The sequence below is a fragment of the Arvicola amphibius genome, chromosome 1, assembly GCF_903992535.2.
Source record: "Arvicola amphibius chromosome 1, mArvAmp1.2, whole genome shotgun sequence".
Taxonomy (NCBI): Eukaryota; Metazoa; Chordata; class Mammalia; order Rodentia; family Cricetidae; genus Arvicola; species Arvicola amphibius.
The window spans coordinates 147,813,654-147,837,076 of NC_052047.1; the positions used below are offsets into that span (position 1 = coordinate 147,813,654).

Sequence of the window (23,423 nt, forward strand, 5' to 3'; positions counted from 1 at the left end):
TTATTTTTTTGTTTTTGTTTTTCAAGACAATGTTTCTCTGGAACTCATTCTGTAGACAAGGCTAGTCTCAAACTCAGAAGTCCAGCTGCCTCCTGCCTCCTAAGTGCTGGAATTAAAGGCGTGTTCCACAACTACCACCTAGCTCAGATGGGAATCTTTAGTTGACTCTCCAAATGGAGGATGACTGGGCCATGGATCAGTTTCAGTTCAAAGGGCCACACTCATTCATAGACACAAATGAATGCAGAGAACTCTTGAGACTCAAAACATACATTAGAGTGCAGCCCTTGCACTGAACCTGGCAGCATAAACAACTCTTAGTGGAGCGTTCCTTTAATCCCAGCCCCTGGGAGGGAGTTGCAGGCACACCTCTGAGTTGGAGGCCATCTTGATCTATATGAAGTTCCAAGCTAGGCAAAAACTGAAAACTGAGGCTCTGTTTAAAAATAAATAAACAGTAAATTCTTCAGGACTGTTGCCCATCATGGCTATACACCTCTAGATCAGCACTTGAGAAGCGAGGGCAAGAACCTTCATCCTCTGCTGCATAGGAAGGTTCAAGGTAGCCGGGGCTACATGAAACCCTCTTTTACCGGTTTTTGTCTTTTTTAGTAGTATCTTATCCTCTTTCTTTCCTATGTATGGCTTAGTCACCCAAATTAAAAAATATGAGTCTTACCAAAAACACAAAGAAAAATATAGCACATATGATTATATACAGTACATAATACTTGTTAATAAATTATTGAGTTCCTTGCTTATGTATTTATATGCTGTACCTGTTATTGTCATATTATGAGTGCATTTCTTCTACACCTTAATTTCAGCACCTGGGAGGCAGAGGCAGGTGGACCTCTGGGTTTGAGGCCAGCCTGGTCTACATAGTGAGTTCCAGAACACCTAGGGCTACACAGAGAAACCCTGTTTCAAAAAGTTAAAAAAAAAAAGAAAGAAAGAAAGAAAGAAAGAAAGAAAGAAAGAAAGAAAAGATTAAGCCAAACTGGTGGCTCACACCTGTGACCCAGCAGGCTGAGGCAAAAGGATCACCTTAAGCCGGGCAGTGGTGGCACACGCCTTTAATCCCAGCACTCGGGAGGCAGAGGCAGGTAGATCTCTGTGAGTTCGAGGCCACCCTGGTCTACAAGAGCTAGTTCCAGGACAGGCTTCAAAGCCACAGAGAAACCCTGTCTCGAAAAATCAAAAAAAAAAAAAAAAAAAAAGGATCACCTTAAATTTGAGGTCAAGCTGGGCTACACAGTTGAGACCCTATATATAAAACAAGCAAGAAAGCTAGGCATGAAAGGCTAGGCTATACATGTCTTTAATCCCAGTACACTGGAAGCAAAGGTGGGATGATCTCTGTACGTGGAGACCACAACCTGGTCTCCATAGTAAGGTTCAGGCTAATCAGGGAGATATTGTCTTAAAGCAAACAAAGAAATTTCCTGTAATGAGTGTCTTCTGTTGTGTGTAAGTCTGGCATCAGCTGCATAGGCGTGCCTGGATCTCTTGGTTGCATCATTTCTCTTGTGCCTGATTTAATCTTGTATTTTATTTATTTACTTACTTATTTACTTATTTATTTATTTTTTGCTCCTTGTGGCCCTAGGAGCAATGGGTTAAAAAACAATTTGTGTGATAGGCTTAAACTACTTAGCTTTGTTAAGTACACTGTATGGTTGTAGTAATCTAAGGACACATTTCTGGGAGTGTGTTCCTTTTGTTAAGTGTTTTATGTGACTGTAGTGACTTTTGTTTTTCAAGACAGGGTTTCTTTGTGTAGTCCTGGCTGTCCTGGAACTCTTTGTAGACCAGGCTGTCCTCGAACTCAGAGATCCACCTATCTCTGCCTCCTGAGTGCTGGGATTAAAGGTGTGTGCCACTAAAACCTGGCTGTAGTGGCATTTTTGAAAGCTGAGTGAGCTGCCCCCAAAAGTCCTGAGTATATGATTAGTGGATGCTGATTCCCCGTCCATATAACAGCATGGCTTGTTGAATGCTGTAGAGAAGATTCCAGAATCAAAGAGACTTTTTATGCATGCTTCAGTGCTAGGTGTCAAATACCTTAACTGTTGAGTTTTCCACTGGATTTGGTAGAATCTCCTTCACTCTGGAAGCAACTCTGAGAGAGTTGAATGTTATTTCTACTCAGTGCAACAGGAAACAAGGCACTAAGGAATGAAATCACACACCTAGCTCATATCTTTGAAGCAAGAATTTGAGCAAGATTTCTCTTACTGGGCAGCACTCCTGCCATAGGCCTGCAGGGGTCCAGCTTGTGTGGAAAAGCCAAAGGATTTTCTAGACTATAGAATTCCTTCAACACTCGTGGAAAGGCTGTCAGGATGAGCCAGGCCTCAGGTTATGTCAGCGACAGCATAGTGTCTGCAGGGTAAGATTTGACCTTTGTGTCCACCTAGTGTAGCACGTGCCTGCTCCATGTCAACCCTGGTGCTAAGGACACAGCAGGAGCAGTTGGCAGCCCTCTATAGGATATTCAGCTGATGGAGTACTGGGAACTACTGAAGACAGGCTGTCAGTTTTGACAAGTGAGAACACCAGCTGTAGCTGTAGAGATGCAGTCACAAGTCACAGGAATGGTGTTTCTAGTTCACTGAAGAAGGTACTTCCTCAGGTTCTTAATGAGGTAGACCTGTTGCTCTCTGTAGAAGTCATGGAACTTATTGGGTCATCACCTGGAGGGATGCTGTCTATCCTTCTTTTTTGGAGGACAGGCTCTCACTGTCAGACTGGCCTTGAACTCACATATCTGTCTGCCATTAGCTCATGAGTTACTGGGATTAAAAGCATATATCACCATGCCTGGCTGCATGCCCATTCTTAAGAAAATTTTGTGCACTGGTTGAGGCTTGAATAACTTACCCATATACCCATATTGGTTTTTGGTTTTAATGTGTTGTGGTCTCAATATAATTGTTAGATGGCATTGATAAATGTCAGTACCTGAACCCCCTTTTCTGTTCCAGAGCCGGAGATTGGACACTGAAGAATTACATTTACCAGATATTTCTGCAGAAATAGCTGAGAAAATGGCAACATTTCATGGAATGAAAATGCCATTCAATAAGGAACCAAAATGGCTTTTTGGAACAATGGAGAAGTGAGTGTTCCGATTATTTGGTCCTTGTCTCTTACCTTGTCAGTTACCCTGGTGACTTTGGCAGTAAGCAGAAGTGGGTGCTTCTCATCTGCCAGGGCGGTCAGAGGCCCCTTGGATCATCGGTGTGCATGCCATCACTTGCAATGTTTGTCTCATAATAGGTCTTTCTTGTATGAATCAATCAATTCCTGGACCAAAAAAGACTTCTTTGCAAAATTAATGTGGGTGGGTGGAGAGCCAACTTCCCTAAGAACTGTAGGTCTAATCTTCCCCTCCCTCTTTCTTGGAGACCACAGGGCTTCCTTGGGCCTGGGACTGACTGGAGTTGGGTATGTGAGTGGGGCCTGAGAATGCACCTGTGAGCCTAACTCTGGTCTTTGTCTTCCCTATGACAGATACCTGAATCAGGTGCTAAGGCTTAAATTTAGTGGGGAGGCCAGAGCTCAGCAACTGCACAAGATCCTTGCTTACAATCTGCCTCTGGAACTTGAAAACCTGAGGTGAGTATAGCCGTCTGTCCCCTGCCCTGGGTCGGTAAGCTCCTCATCTACAGAGTAAATAATCTCTCGGGAGTAAGTCTTAGTGAATTGGAATTCTCCCCTTTCACTCCCACCCCTACCCCAGACAGGGTTTCTCTGTGTAGCTTGGTCATCCTAGAACTCAGTCTGTAGACTAGGCTGCTGTCAACTCAGACCGGCCTGCTTTTGCCTCCCTGCTGCAATTAAAGGTGTGCACTACCTCACCTGGTTTTGGGGGGATGAGTTTGTCTTTTTAAGATTTTATTTTATTTCACTGAGCCATTAGCCCTTAATGTAGATCATCAAGTGAGGTTTTGCCTAGGGCAGGAATGATGGGTGAAGGTAGAAGAAGGTAGTAGGCCAGAGATGGGGAACTAAGTCTAAACCCTGGGAGACATTAATTTTGAAATTTAAATTTGAAAGGTGTCATACACCTTTAATCCCAGCTTTCCCGGAGACAGGCAGGCGGATCTCTGTGAGTTCAAGGCCAGCCTGGCCTGCAGAGCCAGTTCCCAGACAACCAGAGCTACACAGAGAAACCCTGTCTCAAAAAAAAAGAAGAGGGAGGGAGGGAGGGAGGGAGAGAGAGAGAGAGGGAGAGAGAGGGAGGAGAGAGAGACCTTGAGATTGGTTTCTGAAAGAAAACTCTTGTGTCTGTCTTCTTGGTGAGCCTTGGTGCAGACATGTGTGCTATGCCAGGTGGAAATGGTACCAAGACCTTTAAAGAGTTCTGACTTTATTTGGACAGAAAGCAATTGTATAGTTCTGATACATGCGTGAAGGAAACTACTCTGGGGGCATCTGCTCTAAGTCAGGGGGCAGGCTCATGTGGAACAGTGCATGCTAGGATAGCATGAGCAGAGTGTGCATTTGCCTTGGAGAAGAGTTGGCAGTGCAAAGAGGCTGAAGGGACTCTCTGCCAAGACACACAGACATGGATTTCTGAATACAAGTGTGTGCTGTGGTAGAATGCTGCTCTGCTGGCCACATGAGTATGCATGCACCTCACTGAACTAGAGGTAACAGTGAGGCTTTCTTTTTCCAGGTCATTGCTGCAGTACACTAGATCTCCAGTTGTATTTTGTCATAACGACTGTCAAGAAGGTAAGAATTGCCATGGCGTGCTAAAGATAAGGCTTGTGTTATACTTAAAAGACAGCTAGTGTATTTATATGAGCCATGCAGGATGGTGGCACAAGTGTACTAGCATGCTGGAATAAAGTGCACCCAGCCAGTGAAGTGTAAGGGTAAAATTCAGCTAGAGCTTTATACCAAAGAAAACCCTCTGGATTATACTAAGAAAAACAAATTTTCAAAAAAAGAGTAGAGTATTAATCAACGAAAGATCTGGAATGAAGTTTACATGTACCTGTTGATATGTAACATCTTTTGGTAGATATTCCTACTTTAGCCTGCAAAGCAGAAGATCCAGATCATGTGGGCTCTATGCAACACACTGAAACCACCTTCCCATAAAACACACACAACTAAGGACTCAGACCACTTCCCTTGAAAAATTGCAGTGAAGTATGCCGCTCTCAGTAAATTGTATTGGTATAATAGTTTTAAAACACCCAACTGCTCAGCTCCTTTTGCCCACACTGTCTGCCTATGTTGCTTTGATGTTCCATCTGCCCTGACACAGATGAATACAGTCCTTCTCTGCAGCTTTATCCTGGGCTTTGTTGTTGTTTTGGTTTGGTTTTAAATTTTCTTTGTGTGCGTGTGGGGAGTTAGAGACAGGATTTCTCTTGTGTAGCTCTGACTGTCGTGAAATTCACTATGTAGACCAGGCTAGCCTTAATCACAAATCCTCTTGACTCTGCCTCCTAAGTGCTGAAATTAAATCTGTGCTCCACCGCCACTCAGCTGTTCTTTGTTTTCAAGACAGCATCTTGCCATGTTGCCCAGGCTGGCCCCCAGATCATGAGATTAGGTAATCATACCTCTAGTTTTTTAGTTCTAGATCAGTTTCTTATGAAGACTCCTCATCAATAAGCCATTAATTTGAGCCAAAGTGCTTTTCTGATTAGTTAATCATTCCTTGCTCACTAGTTGGGTAGAGGAGGGTATAGAAATTTCAGCACCAGCTTTGTGCTAAGTTAGCCACACCCTTCTGGGCCTGATGGTGAGTGAATAAGGTATGCAGACCATTATCACCAGAGAGGAATTGTCTGATGGCCAAGTGTAGAAAGGATAGAAATGACAGCTTGTATTTAGTTTGTCGTACAATTTTGGGTGTCTGCCCATTCTCATTTTTCTTGCTGTTAGAAGCAATAGGAGTATACTGCAGAGCCTAGAAACTAGTTCCATTAGAAACCCTGGGAGAGGGAGAGTGGCCAGAGTTAGCAAAAGATGGAACTCCAGGCCCATTCACCCACTCTTGAGTTGCTGAACACATTAGTAGGGAATCTAGGGGAAGTAGGCTGGCGCAACCAGACTGGCAGTCACACACTTGCCTAGATTCATTGCTGGAGGAAACATCATGTCTTCTTGGGTTGGAACAGCATGCAGGGACACATCAGTTGGGCCCCAGTTGGCCCAGTCCCAAGGCTCCAGGAGATTGAGGTAAGGAGACCAAATGCAAACCTAACACAAACTGAGGTGTTTGGAAAGTACTGCTCCAGACAGTGCTGAGTGCCCAGAAGGACAGGGACTAGGAACAAGTGATCCTGGAGCCTCCCTGCTTAGAGCAGGCCATTGTGACAAAACTTGTACTCTTTCTGCCCTGTTAAGTCTTTAGGACCAAAGCTGAAATCATTCAGGGCTAGAATCACTCTCAATTGTTGCCCAAGGATTCGAGCCTTGTGTTTAAAAAAATGTCTCGTCATCCAAATCTTTCATAGGTAATATCTTACTGTTGGACGGCCGAGAGAATTCTGAAAAGCAGAAGCTGATGCTCATTGACTTTGAATACAGCAGTTACAATTACAGGTAATGTGTTACAGTCAAATGCTGATTTCAGTATAGTTTCATTATTTTGATACAGAGCAATTATAGGCACAAACAGCACACTGAGCAGAAAGGAAGGTGTTTTGCCCCTGAGGCAGGTCAGCACAGACCTGCCCAAGCAGTTGGAGCAACTTCTCACAAGCAGTTTACCTCTCTCTCTCTCTGGAGTGCCAAGATGGTTGTCCTGACATGAGTACTGATTGCCAAAGAAGCACTGTGCTCGGGTGCACAAATAGCATTCAGGTGGTACTTTGGTTTGCAGTCTGCTGTGGTTCTAATGTTCATCTAATTGTCTGTGCATTAAGGCTGCCATTCTCTTGTCTGCTCCAGAAGCCTACCTTGGGAACCAGAGATCCCACTTACGGTTCATTCAGCTTTTTAATACATATTTTATGTGTATGTATGAATATCATGTGTGTGTCTAGTGCCAAGGACCTGTGGAGGCCAGAGAGGCCATCAGATCTGTCATGGGTCCTCAGCAAAAGCGGCGCATGCTCTTAGCATTGAGCCATCTCCTCAGCCCCCATTCAGATTCTTCCTTTCTGCTCAGGCAGCCTGCAGGTCCTGCAGCATGCCTCACATCTTGCCTGCATTGTTCTCTTTCAGGGGATTTGATATTGGAAATCATTTCTGTGAATGGATGTATGATTATACCTATGAAAAATATCCTTTCTTCAGAGCAAACATTCGGAAATATCCTACCCGAAGACAACAGGTAGGAGACTCATTTGTTCTGATAAATTAGCTTTATATGTGAACTAGCTTTACACAGTTAGGATTACATGCTCATTTTTTTTTATTTGTATTTATTTTGTTTGTGAGACAGGGTCTCAATGTAGCCCTGACTATCGTGAATTCACTATGTAGACCAGGCTGCCCTTGAAATCAGAAATCTACTGGCCTCTGACTCATGAGTAATAGGATTAAAAGCATGTACTATCAACTCTGGAACATATTCATTATTAAAAGGTAGTCTGTATATTCATTTAAGAGAGAAAGAGAGAAGGAGAGTGTGTGTTTTTTCTATCTCTGAAGCCTGGGTGGAAGCTTATTGGGGTTTGGTCCTGAAAGTGGGCAGGGAATGAGCAAGCCAAACTCACCTAGAATTCCACAGCTGCAGGATGGTGGCTCGAATGCTCCCTGTGAGGACAGATGTGAACAAGCCACTGCTGCAGATCAGTCAAGCAGCATCAGGAGCCCCATGAAGAGGCTTCAGGAATTACACTCCATTCCAGGGCTGGCCCTTCAAATGGGAGCTTGCTAAGATATCAGAAAGTGTAATCACTCTGTCTGGACATATTTTAAGGCTGTTGGAGACGAACTTGAATGTGTCCAAAGCTAGGTAGCCAAGCTTCTGGGGTTGGGGAGCAGAGCACAGGTGACAGCATTGGGCCTAGGCTTGGTGGAAGAGAAACTGGACCCATAGGGTGGATAGCTCCAGATTTCAGAGCTGTCAGAATAGCTGGGAGGAGGGAATAGCAGCCAGGGGCAGACTGTGGTGATCAAAGACGGTGCTAAAACTTTAATGTGCAATTTACTTTCTAGTTACATTTTTCTGAACTGTTGAGATGATGCAGGGGATGTCTCTCTTAGTCGGGGGGAGCTTGACCAACGTGTGAGGAACCCTCGATTTGATCCGAGCACCACATAAATAAATAACAGAAGGAAAGATAGTGTGCATGTGGGGCTCTGTCACACATTAGCTCTGTGTATATTGAAGTAATATAGAGCTTTTTCCCCTTAATCAACTGTAGATATTTTATAGTGCATGGAATCCTGGAGTTCTTGTTTTGAATTTCTGTGTGTAAGGGTGTTTTCTTGGCATGAATATCTATCTGTTCTCTATGTGTATACAGTGCCTGCAGAGGCCATAAGAGGGCATTGGATCCCCTGGCCTTGCTGTTCTTACTCTGGCAGCACAAAGGTGGCGGCAGCCTGTGTGACAGACATGTTTGTAGTAGCTTTAGCAGTGTTTGTTTTAACCGTCATCCATCCTAACACAGTCAATTCTTTTTTAAGCTCCATTTTATTTCCAGTTACTTGGCTGCATTCCAGAATGATTTTGAAAGCCTCAGTGGTGAAGAGCAGTCCACTACAAAAGAAGACATGCTGCTTGAGGTCAACAGGTAAGCTTTGCCTTGTAAAGTTGCTGCCAGTCAGTGTGGTTTTGTCCTGAGACTGGAGATGGTGGCATGGCTCTGCTCACCTGCTGTTGTCCTAACGTCAGTAGGAGAGGACGGTGTGGGTGGCTGTGGGTTGGAGAAGCTCCTGCTCAGGGAACAGCTTCCTTCCGAGTGCATAGGGCGGATTTTCAGGAGCTGCTATCAGCTGGGTTCTATATACTCTCCTGCCCAGAGCATGGCCACCCCAGTGTCCTGTGTTCCCTGGCCAGGCAGCTGGGTGCAATCACACCAGTAAGCATTCCTGTGGTCAGAGGTGGGAAGAGTCCACCAGTCCCTTCACATACAGTCCCACAAAAGGGCCAAGGCAGCAGCACTAATACATTAAGAGAGATGCTTGGTAGCGTGGCCATGGGTGTTACGTCTTTGGTTCCCTGACTGACCCTGCATGACTTATGTGCTTCTCACTTTTGTGATTACAGATTTGCCCTCGCCTCCCATTTCCTCTGGGGACTTTGGTCCATTGTACAGGCCAAGATTTCATCCATTGAATTCGGGTACATGGTATGTTTCAGGCGCAGTTTTTTCTTTTTCTTTCTTTCTTTTGGCTGCAAGGAAAGACTGTAGTGTGTGAATGATTGGCAGGAGCATTTGGTGACCTGGTAGTGCCGGGTTAGTTTGGCTCTAGAAACCCCTTTTGCTGGTGTTAGCTGCCTCACTCGAGAGCCATAGGTGCTGCTTGCCAGCTTCAGCCAAGTGCTAGCTGGGTCACTAAGTGAAGAAAGGTGACGGTGACGCCTCCCACAATAAGGCTATATATTCTTGTCACCGCGCTATACTCCAACCTCAGATACCCAGCTTCATGTTGGAGGCAGACACCTGACTTACAACAATGGCTGAAGCTGTCTTTGTTCTTGACATGGACTCTTTTGTCTTGGGACAGGTCACACCCATATTAGGGTAACTCTATTTTAGATGAGAGGTTTGGTAATGATGCCATCAGGCAAAGACAGGAGAAATGTGGATACTTAAAGCAGATTTGGGGGTCAGCAAGATGGTTCAGCAGGCAAAGGCCTCCTCTGCCAGTAAGCCTCCTGATACTTAGTATTTAGTGCCCACATGGGGGAAGAGAACTGACTCTTGCAAGCTGTCCCTTGTCCTCCTTGCGTGCTCCATAGTGTAAGTACCCACTGATAAATGAATTGTGGTTTGATCAGACGGTACTGTTAGATGGAATGGGCTTCAGGGCAATGATGGGCACCAGGCATGCAGGCGTGCTTCTGTGGTGTGGTGGTTCACAGCAGCAAGTTAGGCACTTAGAGGTAGAGGCACGGGTTTCCGGGTCAGGTCCACCTGACCACACAGTGATGTGCTGCTTGCTGTCTCTCAGGAGTATGCCCAAGCCAGGTTCGATGCCTACTTTGACCAGAAGAAGAAGCTTGGGGTGTGAATGGTATGACTCCACTCTTCACCACTGGACTGCAGGAGGCGGCTGTGCCAGGCCCTCGGTGGAGCGTTGCTGTGACCATTGCCCTGGGCAGAAGGTCTGGATGGCTCACTGCTGAGCATCGATGTGTATGATACTACAGACTATATTAAAGTGGAGTAACATTTCTTTCATCTTTGTTTACGCTCTCACTAGGACTCTGAACCATGATTGGAAGCAGAAATATAGTACAATAGTGCAATAGCTCAGAACCCACCTAACCTGGAGGCCTTTTGGCTGCATGGCTACAGCTTTCAGCCATATATGGCCCCAGCTGGACAGAGCAGTGCCACTTGGGTACTCCGAGCGCTGACTTAGGATATTAATGTACCGCAGCACATCTGTGACCAGGCTTTGTAGATGACAATGTGACGGTGTGTTGTTGGTGATGCTTCTGAAGGGCGAGTGAGCAGACATACTGTGAAGTGGCTCATCGGGCCGAGCCCGAGCCGTGGGGTCTGTGGATGGGCAGACTTCCTGGAGAAGCAGGTACACTTGAGCTACAGGTGTACATCTGCAGAAAGTAGCTGTAGCCTTCCTGTGCCTGCCTACACATGAGTGCATGGGCCAGTGTCACTGACTGGCCGTGACGTCAGTGTCTCCTGACTGGGGAGGAGCAGTGGGGCCAGCTTCCCCAGCCTTTCTTGCCTTCCCTCTGCCTAGCCTGGAACTTGGCTATCTGTCCAGGATTCTCCAAAGCTGCTTCCCATCTGGTGCCACTGGGAGACAGCAGCTGTATGTGGGGTATTGGGGTGCAGGTGGACTAGAGCTGTGAATCCATGTACATTAAATGCCCAATGGGATAAACTTAGAATTTTTTTTTACTCTGAATTGTTTTGTGCACATATTTCTGCTACCACCAAGACTGTATTATACAGAAAAATAAACAACTTGAAAACCATCCTCAGGCTCTTACCCTGCGTGTATGTCAGCGCCTTGTTCTCCATGTGACGAGTGCCAGGTTAGGTACCCTCCTCCTCATCACACACACCTCATGCTCTGCCACACCACATGCTGGTGCCTCCATGACCCCAGAGAGCAAAGATCCCGGGATCGTCCACCCTTCCTGCTTCACCAGGAGTTAAAGCCTAGACAGCAGCAGAGGAAGCTGCAGTTGTCCCTGTTACTCTGACCAACACAACTTGAGCAGGAACACTGGCCTCTCTTGGAATTCTCCACTGGAGCTTAGGATGAACGTGACCATGGATGCTTGTCTTCAGTCTCAGTGGCTTCTCACCAGCTGACTTGAATAACAGGCTCCTTCACCATCTGCTTGATTACTACTCATGATTTTCTTATCTTTAATTATGTGGTGGGGGAGGGGTACCTGCACATACTACCAGAAGGCCAGAGAAATAGGATGTCCTGGAACTGGAGTCACAGGCAGTTGTGAGCTGCTTTCCTGAACCTTCCCATTGGTGACAGTGTCTTTCCCAAATCACCTCTGTAGCCCTGTCCCCTTCCTGCCTGTTTCCTGTCTGCGTGGTGAGCCTTTCCTGGACTTCTGATTGGCCAAGTGAGCAGGGATCAGGTCCATCCGAGCCTGATCACACCCGTTAGTGGGGATGACTGCCAGGACAGTGCTTGCTAGTGCTATGGCATGCTGTTCCCATGGCAACCAGAATAGCCTGTCCAAGCAGGTAAGTGTCAGAGCTAGGGTAGACCTGCTGGTGTCTCCTGGGAATCATCCCCAGCTCTTCTGCCCAGCTCTGTTACACTTCTCTTGGCTCAGTCTGCCAAGCATGTGAACTCTCTAAAAGTCTGCTATTCCCATCCCTGCACAGGTCACACCTCTCCCTGCAGCTTGGCCAGGACCATTGTGGCTAGCTGTGCCCAGAGCAGCTCTGGCCTCAAAGCAGCCTTTGTTGCTGGGCCTTCAGCTGCATGAGCTACTTTGTAACTTGGCAGGAAAACAGGGCCTCTAGTCTCTGACATGCACTGGCTATATTCGCCTCCTGGCCAGAGGGAATGAAAGGGCACTCCCACCTCAACCAAACATGGAGGGAAGAGGACCTTAAGGATTTCAGGGAGGCAGGGCCTGAAGTCAAAGCCAGTTTGTACGTCTCTTCCCACCTAACTGGAATCTACTCCCACCAAACTAGAACGTCCCTTCTTAACCCTAGATAACTCTTGCACCCCAAGAGTCTGTGGATGTGTTCATAGGTTCTCACAGCAACTTCTAAAAGTCTTAGATCCTAGACCAGTGCCTCCTGCCCACTACCTCAGCTGAAGGTGGTCTAAGTATATAGCATATTTGGAATCCAGAGCTCTGGCCATTGTAGTGTCTGCCCAGTCCCATATCCCAGAGACGACCAAGGCAAAGTTCCTGGGCCAGCCAGTTCTTTATTCCTTTCCTGATTTGGAGAGGCAGGGATCACAGTGGATTTACTCATTGTCCACAGTGAAGGTGAAGGGACTGAGCTTGTAACCAGTACCCGAGTAGAACTTGTTCTGGAACTCCACCCTGGGGGTGAGAAAGGGCCAGTGAGGAGAGTGCCACCCTCTTCCCTCCATGCCAAGGCTCACTACGGGTGTGCTCACCAGTGCAACCGCAGGGCATGCAAAAAGGCTGAGAGCCCTTCCATCACTAGCAAGATGGCCACAGTCAACACAGCAAAGGCAGCAAACACAGGGACCAGCACCACAGCTGCCACACCCATCTCTCGGCTCATACCCAGGCCTATGCGCATCACCATGGCCCACAGGACCTCAGAGAGCTCTGCACATAAACAAGGGGACAGTGGGATCAGGGTGGGGCAACGCCTGTAGCATCCCTACCCACAGTAGCATTCTTGAATCCTCCCTGGAGCTGGTGAGGCACCTCTGAGGGAGAAGGTCACTCACGGGCATGGGCTAGGCTCAGGGCCCAGAGACGCAAGTAGGAGGCTGTGTTGGAGATGCAGCCCAGGCAGAATTCAATGGTGTGGATGGCCTGGTGCATAAAGACCTCAGAGGGGACAAACTGCACGATAAGAGGCCGTGAGACAGCAGCTGAGGCTGGCAGCTCCCCCCCCTCCCCCCCGCAACAAGGAAGTGCTATACCCACTGACCTCAGCTTCCTCATCCCCTGGGATCCCGGCCTTCTCCTCATCAGGGCTCCAGGTATTCTCCGAGGTGGAAGCATCGGAGGAGGCCAGAAGCTTGTCACTGTTCTTGTCCTAAGAGCAGCAGGTAGCATCAACAGCTCCAGCTCCAGAGACAGCCCATGTCACCTGCCCATGCCACCCACCCAGCCACATGGAGCCACAGGGAAGCAAGGAGCACCTCCCACGCGGCCCTCCTTCCCCGTACTCCCTATTTCTACCTGTTGGCCTGCCGGCCTTCTCTGAGTGTTTCTGTGACGGTGCTGCCGCAGCAGGTACAGGGGTGTGCCCAGCAGCAGGATAGGAACGGTGGCCAAAGCCAGGACCACCAGCACATACTGTACCACTTCCTGTGGGCAAAGAGGGCAAGGCCACCACACTGTATGCATGCGATGAGTGACTCAGTATGGTCATACTGATCCTAGGGACCCCTGAGAAGGGGCTTGAGGTTCCCAGCACCCCCCTGGTGAGGCCATCACCTTGGACATCATTGTCTGCAGGGATTTTGGCCCATAAGCCATTTCTCAAGTGGTTCTTCAGGTCCAGGTGGCCCCGGGACTGATGTGGGGGTCCCCAGGGAAAGGGTCTGAGCTGTACTCTTCCCTGGCCTACCTGCCCATGGAAGAGTGGCTGATTGGTAGGGCTTTGGGCAAAGAGGAACATATTGATAAAGTGGATGAGGATACTGGGAGCTGTGGAGGCGCTGGCAGCTGAGACCTGCAGCCACTTGTAGACAATGAGGAATACAAGATAGCCAAAGAGGCCCAGCAGGAAGATGAGTTCGGGCAAGGTCTCTAGCAGGAGCCGGTGTGCCTGGCCAAAGTGCCTGTGGGAATAGACAGGTCACAGAACACTCCTGGCCCCACAAGGACACTGCCCATTCCCACTGGCAGCTCTGGGCTCACATGTGGTTGAAGATGCTGAGGAACACCCCAAAGGCCATGTGGGTGACCCCAAGGATGACAGACATCTTCATCTTGAAAGAGTTGAGGAAGCTCAGGTGGTTGGTGGCCAGGCTCCAGATCTGCGGCAGTGGGAAAAGTGGGTACTGAGGGACACCATGGTCAGTTTTGCCAGGGCACCCCCAGCTGTCTCATCACCTTCTTGCTCCCCGATGAACCCAACCAGAACTCCCTTGTCATTAGTTCAAAGGGGAAACAGAAAGAAGTGAACAGTTGCTCTCACAGGTCAGGTTCAGGTGACCAGGGCTCGAGCTAGGTTCTTCCCACCTCAGGCTCAGCACCCACATCTCCACCTCACGCTCATCTGTGCCATAGGGGAATGCTAGCACATGTCTGCAGGACTGTCACTTGGACCATTGTTCCCAAGTCTGGGTTCTCATTTGTAAGAGACAGGGTCTTATGTAACCCAGGCAGGCAAGGATGCACTTGAACTCTTCCTCCTGCCTCCCAAGTATTTGAATCACACCTGTGCACCACGACACACAGTCTGGATACTATATTTTACAGGCCTCTCTGCCTGTGTGCCAGCCTTAGCACAGAAAGTGTCCAGTGCCAAACTGCCAAAGGGGGCAACGGACAGATGGAGCTGTGGCGCCCCGGCCAGCCTCCCAATGGCCTCCACCATGTGGCCCTACTTACCGGGTCAATGCCAAAGGGATACGGTCCCAGGAAGACACCGCTGATGTTGGGGTTCAGGGTGAGCATGGGGTGCTGGGACAGATACTTGTCACTGCAGTGATAATAAATGATGTCAGGGCTGCGCAGTGGGCCAGGGGCCCTAGGTGGGTAGGGATATAGGTCCTACCTCCAGCCTGACTGGTTGGCCATGGCGGCCACACTCCAGCCCGAGGGGAAAATGGTAGTAGCGCGGCTGAAACACTCGTTGTAGATGAAGCCAGTGTAGATGGAGAACAGACCCATGAGCAAGAGTAAGTAGCGCCCCCCGAAGAACGTCTGCCAGATCTGGGGGAGTCGGGGAGATGGTGTGATGAGAGACTGCTCAACGCTGTCCCGTCCTCTACCCCTGCCAGGCATGGATGGTTCGTACCTCATTTTGTGCGGCTTTCACGGCTGGCCGGTTCTCTGTGAGGACCATGGCCAGGGCGAAGAGAAACATGAGCAGTCCGTGACCCACATCACCAAACATCACAGCGAAGAGAAAGGGGAAGGTGATGATGGTGTAGGGAGCTGTAGGCAGACAGGACACAGTCAGGCAGGTTCCCACGGGGGCCCCCCAGGACCTGTCAAGAGCGTGTTCGTGGGGCAAGGATCACAGTGTCAGCCCCGTCTGCCTGCTTCTCCACCCATAAAATGGAGATCCCAGTGCCACCTCGCAGGCCTGCAGGTGACAGGCTGTGGGCACACGTGAAACAGTTCCACCTGCAGTTATTTAAAGCTGGGGCTGCTGCTGGGTGACCCAGGATGATCTTGAACTCCTGAAGTGACCCTCCTGATTGCTATTGCTTTGTTTGTGTGTGCTTGTGTGTGGATGTGGGTGGGGTCAGAGGACACCAGGTGTCATTTCCCAGAAGCCTTTCCATCATGACAGTGTTTGTCATTATCCTGAAACTTCGCCAGGGAGCTGCCTGGCTCCAGCTCCCATGTCACCGCCATTGGAATTACAACCGTGCACTGCTTAGCCTACGTGGGCTCTGGAGAACCACTGGTGGTCTTTGGGCTTTGCTGGCCTAGCAGCTTCCCAGCTGTTGTTAAGTGTTTTCACAGAACCCCAGCCTATGATTAAGGCTCCTTCCCAGAGAGGGCGCACGACAGCCATGTTACAGGTCACGCCTACACTCAGTGGCACTGGGGCCCCTTCTCTGCCTGCTTCTCCTTACAGCCCCATCCCTTTTTGGGTTCTTGCTAAGAGTACCAGCCTTGCAGGGCAGTGGTGGCGCACGCCTTTAATCCCAGCACTCAGAAGGCAGAGGCAGGTGGATCTCTGTGAGTTTGAGGCCAGCCTGGTAACAGAGTGAGTTCCAGGACAGGTTCCAAAGACACACAATGAAACCCTGTCTTGAAAAACTGAAGAAAAAAAAAGAAAGAAAAGTACAAGCCTTGGCTGACGAGCATTTAGAGCTGCCTGGCCCACTTCTGAGGATCTACTGACTGGCCGGCTCAGCTCTCCTCCCACAGAAGAACTGGGATTACATGTATGCACTACCGCACTCAGCTTTTCTGCAAACTCCGAGGATTCGAACTCAGGTCCTCACAATTTTGCTGCAAGCATTTCATCCACTGAGCCTTGAACTTCTTTTTGTTTTGTTTTTTGTTCTGTTTTGTTTTTCGAGATAGGGTTTCTGTGTAGCTTTGTAGCCTGTCCTGGAACTCGCTCTTGTAGACCAGGCTGGCCTCAAACTCACAGAGATCTGCCTAATCCTGCCTCCCAAGTGCTGGGATTAAAGGTGTGCGCCACCACCACCTGGCTGAGCCTTGAACTTTCTATGTAGCTGAGGATGACTGGATTTTTATCTATTTATTTATTATGGTTTTTCAAGATAGGGTTTCTCTGTGTAGCCCTAGCTATCCTAGAAATGGCTCTGTAGACTAGGCTGGCCTCGAACTCAGAGATCCACCTGCCTCTGCCTCCCAAGTGCTGGGATTAAAGTTGTGTGCCACCATCGCCCAGCTATGACTTTGATTTCTTTTTATAAATATTTTTTGTAGTTGTTGAAAATCTTTATATATTATGTATGAGTTCTCTGCATGTATATCTACACGCCAGAAGAGGGCATCAGATCCTAACACAGATAGTTGTGAGCCACTATGTGGTTGCTGGGAGTTGAACTTAGGACCTCTGGAAGAGCAGCCAGTGCTCTTAACCCCTGATCCATCTCTCCAGCCTGACTCTGAACTCTTGATCCTCCTGACTCCACCTCCTGAGTGCTAGGATCACGTGCTCAGTTTCTGCTGAGGATTGGGCCCGGGACTTCATAAACTTGCAAGCACTCTATCAACTGAGCTCCACCCTCACCGGTTTATCCCAACTTCCTAAAAATGCAGCATGGCCAAATGCGCCGCAACTACAGGCTGCGCCGGGGTACTCTGACAGCCACCAGCCTTCCTAACACGTCTCTAAGGTTTGTGCTACTATTCTCGCTTCATAGACCGGGAAAAATGAGGCCCACAGAAACTAAGAAACTCATCAAAACCAGTGAGCTAGACTTCAAGCCCCTCCCAAGCCTGGTTCCTGGACTGATTCTTCCTGGCTCCTTGTAGATTTAACAGCAGAAATAAATATAAAATCCCAATGGGGACTAAAGCAAACTGGGGAGTAAGCCTCTATTGCAAGAGGATGGGGTGGGCCCAGCTCCCAGCCCTCTCAAAGTGTGTACCCCAAAGGCAAACGCTTCCCTGAGATCCAGACAGAAGATGAGAAGGCTGGTCCCTAATGAGGGTGCAGTGGCTCTCACCAGGGTTGACTTCTCGGTAGCGGCCCACACCATAGGCATCCACAATGCCCTGGAAGCTGGCAGTAAAGCGGTTGGTCCGGATGAGGGTCGGAGGCATGTCCCGGCTGGGTATGCGGTGAGCGACAGCACTCACTCCTGCCTCGCTCTGGGGTGCACGGGTAGAGAGGCAGAAGCTGATGGCGGTGCGGGCTTCAGAAACGCTGGAGCCCCCACCCAGGTTCAGCCGAGATGAACATGGTGATGGGACGGCACGGAGAAGCTTGGTCAACCTGCCCAAATCTGGGGCATTTGCCAAAGGAAAGTGTGCCTCTTCTCATCAGGTAGCCCAGGAGAGGGACCCAGCTCTGCACCACCAGGCATGTGCTAAAATGTCCCCTTGGGCACCACCATTGCACCCATTGAGAAGGGGTCTGAGGCTAATAACAGGCTGAGGTCACATAACCACCTCTTTGGAAGCACAACTTTATAATTCTCTGTGTAGCTTGCAGAGACCCCGAGAAATCAGAGGAGGGAGGGTTATGGAGCCAGGACCATCTGGGTAATGCCCCGGGGGAAGGGACTTCTAAGAAAGAGACCCCCATCCCAATCCCAGGGCAAAAGCAAGGTACTGGAAGCTTGAGGTGCTAGAAGCAGAAGGAGGGACAGCAAAGAAAGCACGCGCGCCTGGCAGCCTGTATGCTCACTGAGCCATCCTGTAGCGCCTGCTGGAGGGTGGGCAGGTCCTGCGTGGCACACCAGACCTCGGCAATGAGGCACTTGTGTGTGGTGCTCACACTGCACTGGTTGAGAGCCAAGTACACAGCCTTCATCTTGCGGATCTGCACCTGCCCTGGTGGCAGCAGCTGCTGTACCCGGCCCAACACCTGGCTCAGGAATCGTTCTGCTTCCCCCAGGACCTGGAACCAAAAGTGGCAATCAGAAGGGACAGTGAGGGAGGCTGTGGGGATCAGGTCACATGGGTGCTCACCTCCTGAAGCTCCTGGCTCTGCTGCCGCAGCTGCTGCAACACCGCATGCCGGGCTTCCTCTTGCTCCAGGTAGGGGAAGACGTGGCAGTGGAAGCTGGTGGGGAGATGGGGTTTAGAGGGAGCCACCAAGCAGAGCTGGGGTCAGGACAAATTTGGTGAAGGTGTTACAGGGGCCTGGGGTACACAGGGTCAGCAATATCTCTCTGGGAGCCTAATACGGCAGTAGGGGGATAGACACCTACGGAGGCCAAGTGGTCACACACACGAGGCTCACCAGTCTGTGATCTTTCGGATCTTCTGACCGATCTGCTCACCCCAGTAGGAGATGACAAAGGTCATCCAAGTTGCAGGCTCACCCTGAGGGAGTCAGGCTTAGTTAATCCCTGGAGCCCTGGCTCCTCCCAACCCCACCCCCACCCCTTGCCAGCTCACCGTCACCGGGTCCTCCAGCTGCCCCTCCGTCTCCCGAAAGCTGGCAATGAGGAAGCCGCGGCAGGCTCTCCAGAGCAGGCGCTCCAGGGCAGCAGCCTTGTAGGGCTCCATGGCACCTGCCACAAAGCTGCCACCGGGGCTGGAGGGGGGCTGCAGCCTCCCAACCCACCCACCTCAGCAGGAAGCACCCTGGGCATGTGGAGACTCAGGGGTCATCCTGTCCCCTTCTCTGGCTTATGGGAGAAGACAAACTACTCCACTCACTTGACCTTCAGGTCTGCATGTGGCCCCCGAGCGTCTGGAAGCAGGGGCGTTCTCTCAGAGGAGGGTCCCTCAGTGTGGGCAGCTGCCATCTGGGCACCAAGAGACATTGTGAGCCCCAGCCCAGGTTGTCTCCTGGCCCATCCTGTCTTGGCTGGGGCTCACCGGGGGGCCGTGACTCTGGCTGAGCACAGCAGAGTGGAGCTGCAGCTGGTGCAGCTGGGCCCGCAGTGCCTGCTGGTTGCCTCGAACATTCCGAAGCTCCTGGGCCAGGCGGTCTGTCTCCTCCTGAATTCGCAGCAGCTCTCGGGGAGGTGGTGCTGGCAGTGTCCCCTCAGGTGGGGGCAGTGTCAGGCCAGCCCGCTGTACTTCTTCCTGTAAGAAGGCTAGACACAGAAAGGGGGGTCAGGGGAAGACACACAGGGTCATGCCACCTAATAGCTACTGTTAGCTAATGGCTGCTAGACATACAGGGAGATCCCAAATGCTCGTCAAATGCTATTACTAATCCACTGAGTCAGAGAGTTCCAGAAAAATCCCCCGTCATACTGCTGTTCAGGAAGCTCTGCTCCCTGGGCTCTGCCCTCGCCTCTGGCCTAAGAAGAAGCAGCCCAGCCCTCGACCCAAGCCTCTGCCCACACCAGTCCACCTAGAGGAGAAAACTCAGCCCATGCCTCTTGTTTCCTGCCATTCATTCTGAGTTGTGGACCTACTCCAAGCTACCGCACCACGCCGTAGGTCCTCTGCTCCATCCACTCAGAGTAAGGACACCCTACAAACCCCAGGAGCAGCTCTGGTCGGTTCTGCCTGCACTCCCTGTCTCTGCCTTCCACCTGGGTAACTGAGGTACTTCCCCTCAGACCAAGTTTGCCCAGTCTCCTTCCGGGAAGGCAGTCTGGAATATGGGCCTGAGCCCAACTTACTGAAGGTCTTCTCTAGCTCCTCGCAGCGCCGGACATCCACCACAAAGCGCCTCTGGAAGGCACTCACGGATGCGTTGAGCTGAGAAGGATATACAGAGGACTCAGAGTCTCAGGGAGGGGACCAAGGAGGTCACTGCTCTGGGGTCCAGCCCTGAGGCACCACCTCCAAAACGTTGCTAGGTGCCCAATTAGTCTAAAAATGAGCTGGAGCGGACTCAACCCATGCCAGTGGGCATGGGAAGAGCACCTGTGCTAGAAGGAGGGGGTGGGATGCTCCTGCAAGGGGCCAGAGGGCCAGAGGCCTTAAGAGGGCCCTTCTGGATATGGGGTTACCTGCCCAAGACTCTGTCCCCACTCACGTCTCTAAACTCCACGAGGCCCAGCTCACCCAGCTGGCTCACGCAGGTGTAGGCAGCTGCTGTGGGCAGCAGGAGCTGGACCAAGGCCACCTCTTCACTCCGGAACATGGAACCCATGATCCTTAGGACAGGCAAAAAGGTTAGTCAGGAGCAGACGTCCATACACCTGCTCCCATCCACTGGACAGATAGGGAAACTGAGGCCCAGCAAGGTGGAATGGATACGGAGGCTGTCTCTAAGCTAGCTTTCCCAGTCCAGCCCAGCAGGGTCCAGACACACTGGTTCCGCCCACTGCTCCGGAACCTCCTCTCAGTCCGCCCTCCTCACTCTAGACTCCGCTTAGCCCTGGGATCCCAGGCTCCAGTCCTGAGGCCGTGACAGCTGACACAAGCAGTGGGGTGGGGTGGAGTGCCCTCTAGGACTCCTGGGGAAACCTGAAGGACAGCTGGCTTGCAGCACTTCCTGTGGGGTTGGGGACAGTTTTAGTGTTGAAAGTGACACCGGAGCGATGAGCGGGAAAGCCTGGTGGCCTTGCTCTCCCCCAGCGGGCACAGACATTTCCTGATGAGAATGGACTCCAGCGGGCCCTGCAGATGCCCCCAAAGCCCACTCTCCCAGGCCCCGTTCTGCAGCTAGGGGTCCTAGTGGGACAGTTTCCTCGGCACACTATGGAGGGGAACTTTAGGGCCCAGCTTGTTGTCTGGCTCTGCCCAGAGGCCACTTCCTCTCCAAGGCCTGGTTTTCTTAACTTAAAAGGGAACCACAGTCTTGTCCCTAGCCTGGGAGCAGAAAGAACTCAGAGGGTAACCAAAGACTTCAGAAGAGACAGGCCCCGAACAGGCAATGGTGGGCAGGAAGGGCTGAATGCCATCACCCAAGATCATGGCTCTGGCCACAGAGCAGAAGGCCAGGCACCAAGTCTCTAGGGTGCTGCCTAGATTGTGACCAACTGTGTGCCACTAAGGAGGTCACTTGCCCTCTCTGGGTCTATATTTCCTCTTCATTAAATAAGACTTGGCCTTGCCGGGCGGTGGTGGTGCACGCCTTTTAACCCCAGCACTCAGGAGGCAGAGGCAGGCAGGTCTCTGTGAGTTCAAGGCCAGCCTGGTCTACAAAGAGAGCTCACAGCTGTTACACAGAGAAATCCTGCCTCAAAACAAACAAACAAAATACACTTGGTCATCCCATCAGTTTCAAAAGGTAAGATGTGAGAGGGAGGTAAACTAAAGACCAGAACCTCTAAAGACAAGAACCTCTGTATCTTCTATAAATACCGCCACGCCAAGGCAACCCAGCCTTATTCCTTCCTTTCCTTTCCTTTCTTTCTTTTTTGATTTTTGTTTGTTTGTTTTGTTTTGTTTTTCAAGACAGGGTTTCTAAGTGTACCCCGGGCTGTCCTGGAACTCACTACCTAGATCAGGCTGGAGACCTGCCTGCCTCTGCCTCCAGAGTGCTGGTATTAAAGACGTGCAAGGAGTGGCGGCCGCCCACCGCCACACTGGCCCCCAGCCTTATCTTATAGGTGAGTCAACTCAGGTTGAGTAAGGTGAAGTCTAAGGTCACATGGTCAGCTAGGCCCAAACCAGAGAGGGGTCTGTTGCAGACCAGCGGGAAGCTGCTATGATGGTCACATTCTGACCTGTCCCAGCACCATAACCAACACCGCCGGGCTGCCCCAGTAGCGGAACTCAACCATCTGGATACAAGACAAACGGAAGTACCTCCCTGTCCCCTGCAGTCCACACTGTGCACTGGGATTTAACAGCTCCTGTCTCCTGCAGCCAGCAGGGCATCATCTGCGGGACAAACCCACACACACCGCTTGTGCTCCAGCCTTCCCCGGATGCCCTGAAGCTCGGTTTCACTCCTGCACCCCTTTCTTGGTCCTTCCTTCAGCCTCTTCTCCCAGCCCCTGCCTTTTGGAGGATAACGGCACGAGGAAAGGAGTTGGAATCCGCCTCGAGCCCCGCCACTTCCTAGTTAGGTGGCCTCTGTTTCCTCATCTGTAGAATGGGTCCCTCCCTAAGAACCAGACGCAGCAGGAGGCTCCCTGAGCTCAGGCCGGGTGAGGTGAACGCCGAACTTGCCCAGAGCTAGCAATCCATCCTCCTGCTCCTCCTTGCGGCCTGCCTGCACCCCATACGGCCTGAAACCGGCGCGTGGCCTCTGAGCTTCCTCCACCCGGAGTCGGGCGGGGTGCCCGGACCCCTGCCCGGGTAGAGGAAGCAGGTCGGGGGCAGGGCTGAGACTCCGCGGCCCCGCGGGACACTCACCCTGGTGGGCACGTCGCTCAGCGCCGGTTTAGGATCTGAGCCCGGGCAGCCGGCAGGAGCAGTTCACTCCAGCTCCGAAAGGCAGGGGAGTGGGCGTGGTCTGCGGCGCCCCGCCCACTGTCCGTCCCGTCCCGCCCCCGCTGAGTTCGGGCTGTTGGGGGGGGGGGGGGCGCGACTAGAAGGAAGGTGGCAATTGAGAAGTTTCTAGGTGTCTCAGAATCGTTTACTCCCGGGACTGGAAGATACCCGACAACCGTGGTGCGGGGTAGGGCCATGGGAATAGGCCACCTTCCCTTCCCGCTTAAGAGCTACGTCCTGATGGGTCCTAGAACACACAGGCTGGTACTTCGATCCAAGATCTGTTGCTATCCCACCCCACCCAGACCAGTCTAAGCGTCCCAGGAAGGCCGGCACGGGGCTGCCCCACTCTTTGGGAACCTCTCCACTGGCAGCAGGGCGTTTGTCAGGTCAATTATTGCTGAGGAAATTGCACCCATGAGGCCGGAAGACTCTCCAGGAGCTCCAGGTCTTGAGGTCCCAGTGTCTGGAAACT

At 50.9% G+C, this 23,423-nt stretch overlaps 2 protein-coding genes across 5 annotated transcripts in view; one reads left to right on the forward strand and one right to left on the reverse strand.

Moving 5' to 3' along the window:
- Chka (choline kinase alpha) overlaps window positions 1-11,098 on the forward strand; it is a 53,974-nt gene extending 42,876 nt beyond the window's left edge. For all 4 annotated transcript variants that reach the window (XM_038317447.2, XM_038317425.2, XM_038317432.2 and 1 more), the window contains 8 exons: window positions 2,988-3,121; window positions 3,517-3,621; window positions 4,685-4,743; window positions 6,486-6,573; window positions 7,198-7,306; window positions 8,611-8,717; window positions 9,194-9,275; window positions 10,102-11,098. In XM_038317447.2, the coding sequence (XP_038173375.1) occupies window positions 2,988-3,121; window positions 3,517-3,621; window positions 4,685-4,743; window positions 6,486-6,573; window positions 7,198-7,306; window positions 8,611-8,717; window positions 9,194-9,275; window positions 10,102-10,161 (744 nt within the window). In that variant the 3' untranslated portion in view covers window positions 10,162-11,098. The remainder of the gene's footprint in view (window positions 1-2,987; window positions 3,122-3,516; window positions 3,622-4,684; window positions 4,744-6,485; window positions 6,574-7,197; window positions 7,307-8,610; window positions 8,718-9,193; window positions 9,276-10,101) is intronic.
- Window positions 11,099-12,520: 1,422 nt separating this feature from the next.
- Tcirg1 (T cell immune regulator 1, ATPase H+ transporting V0 subunit a3) lies at window positions 12,521-22,965 on the reverse strand. The gene is made up of 20 exons (XM_038325799.1): window positions 22,871-22,965; window positions 20,598-20,718; window positions 20,239-20,317; window positions 19,481-19,701; window positions 19,319-19,407; window positions 19,055-19,181; window positions 18,897-18,979; window positions 18,623-18,716; window positions 18,339-18,551; window positions 17,656-17,800; window positions 15,291-15,430; window positions 15,048-15,205; window positions 14,882-14,972; window positions 14,186-14,304; window positions 13,893-14,106; window positions 13,502-13,630; window positions 13,248-13,355; window positions 13,042-13,159; window positions 12,739-12,916; window positions 12,521-12,661 (listed from the first exon to the last, which is right to left on the reverse strand). The coding sequence occupies exons 2-20, from the start codon at window positions 20,712-20,714 to the stop codon at window positions 12,583-12,585; spliced, it is 2,502 nt and encodes an 833-aa protein (XP_038181727.1). The 5' UTR covers window positions 20,715-20,718; window positions 22,871-22,965; the 3' UTR covers window positions 12,521-12,582.
- Between the last annotated feature and the right edge of the window lie 458 nt (window positions 22,966-23,423).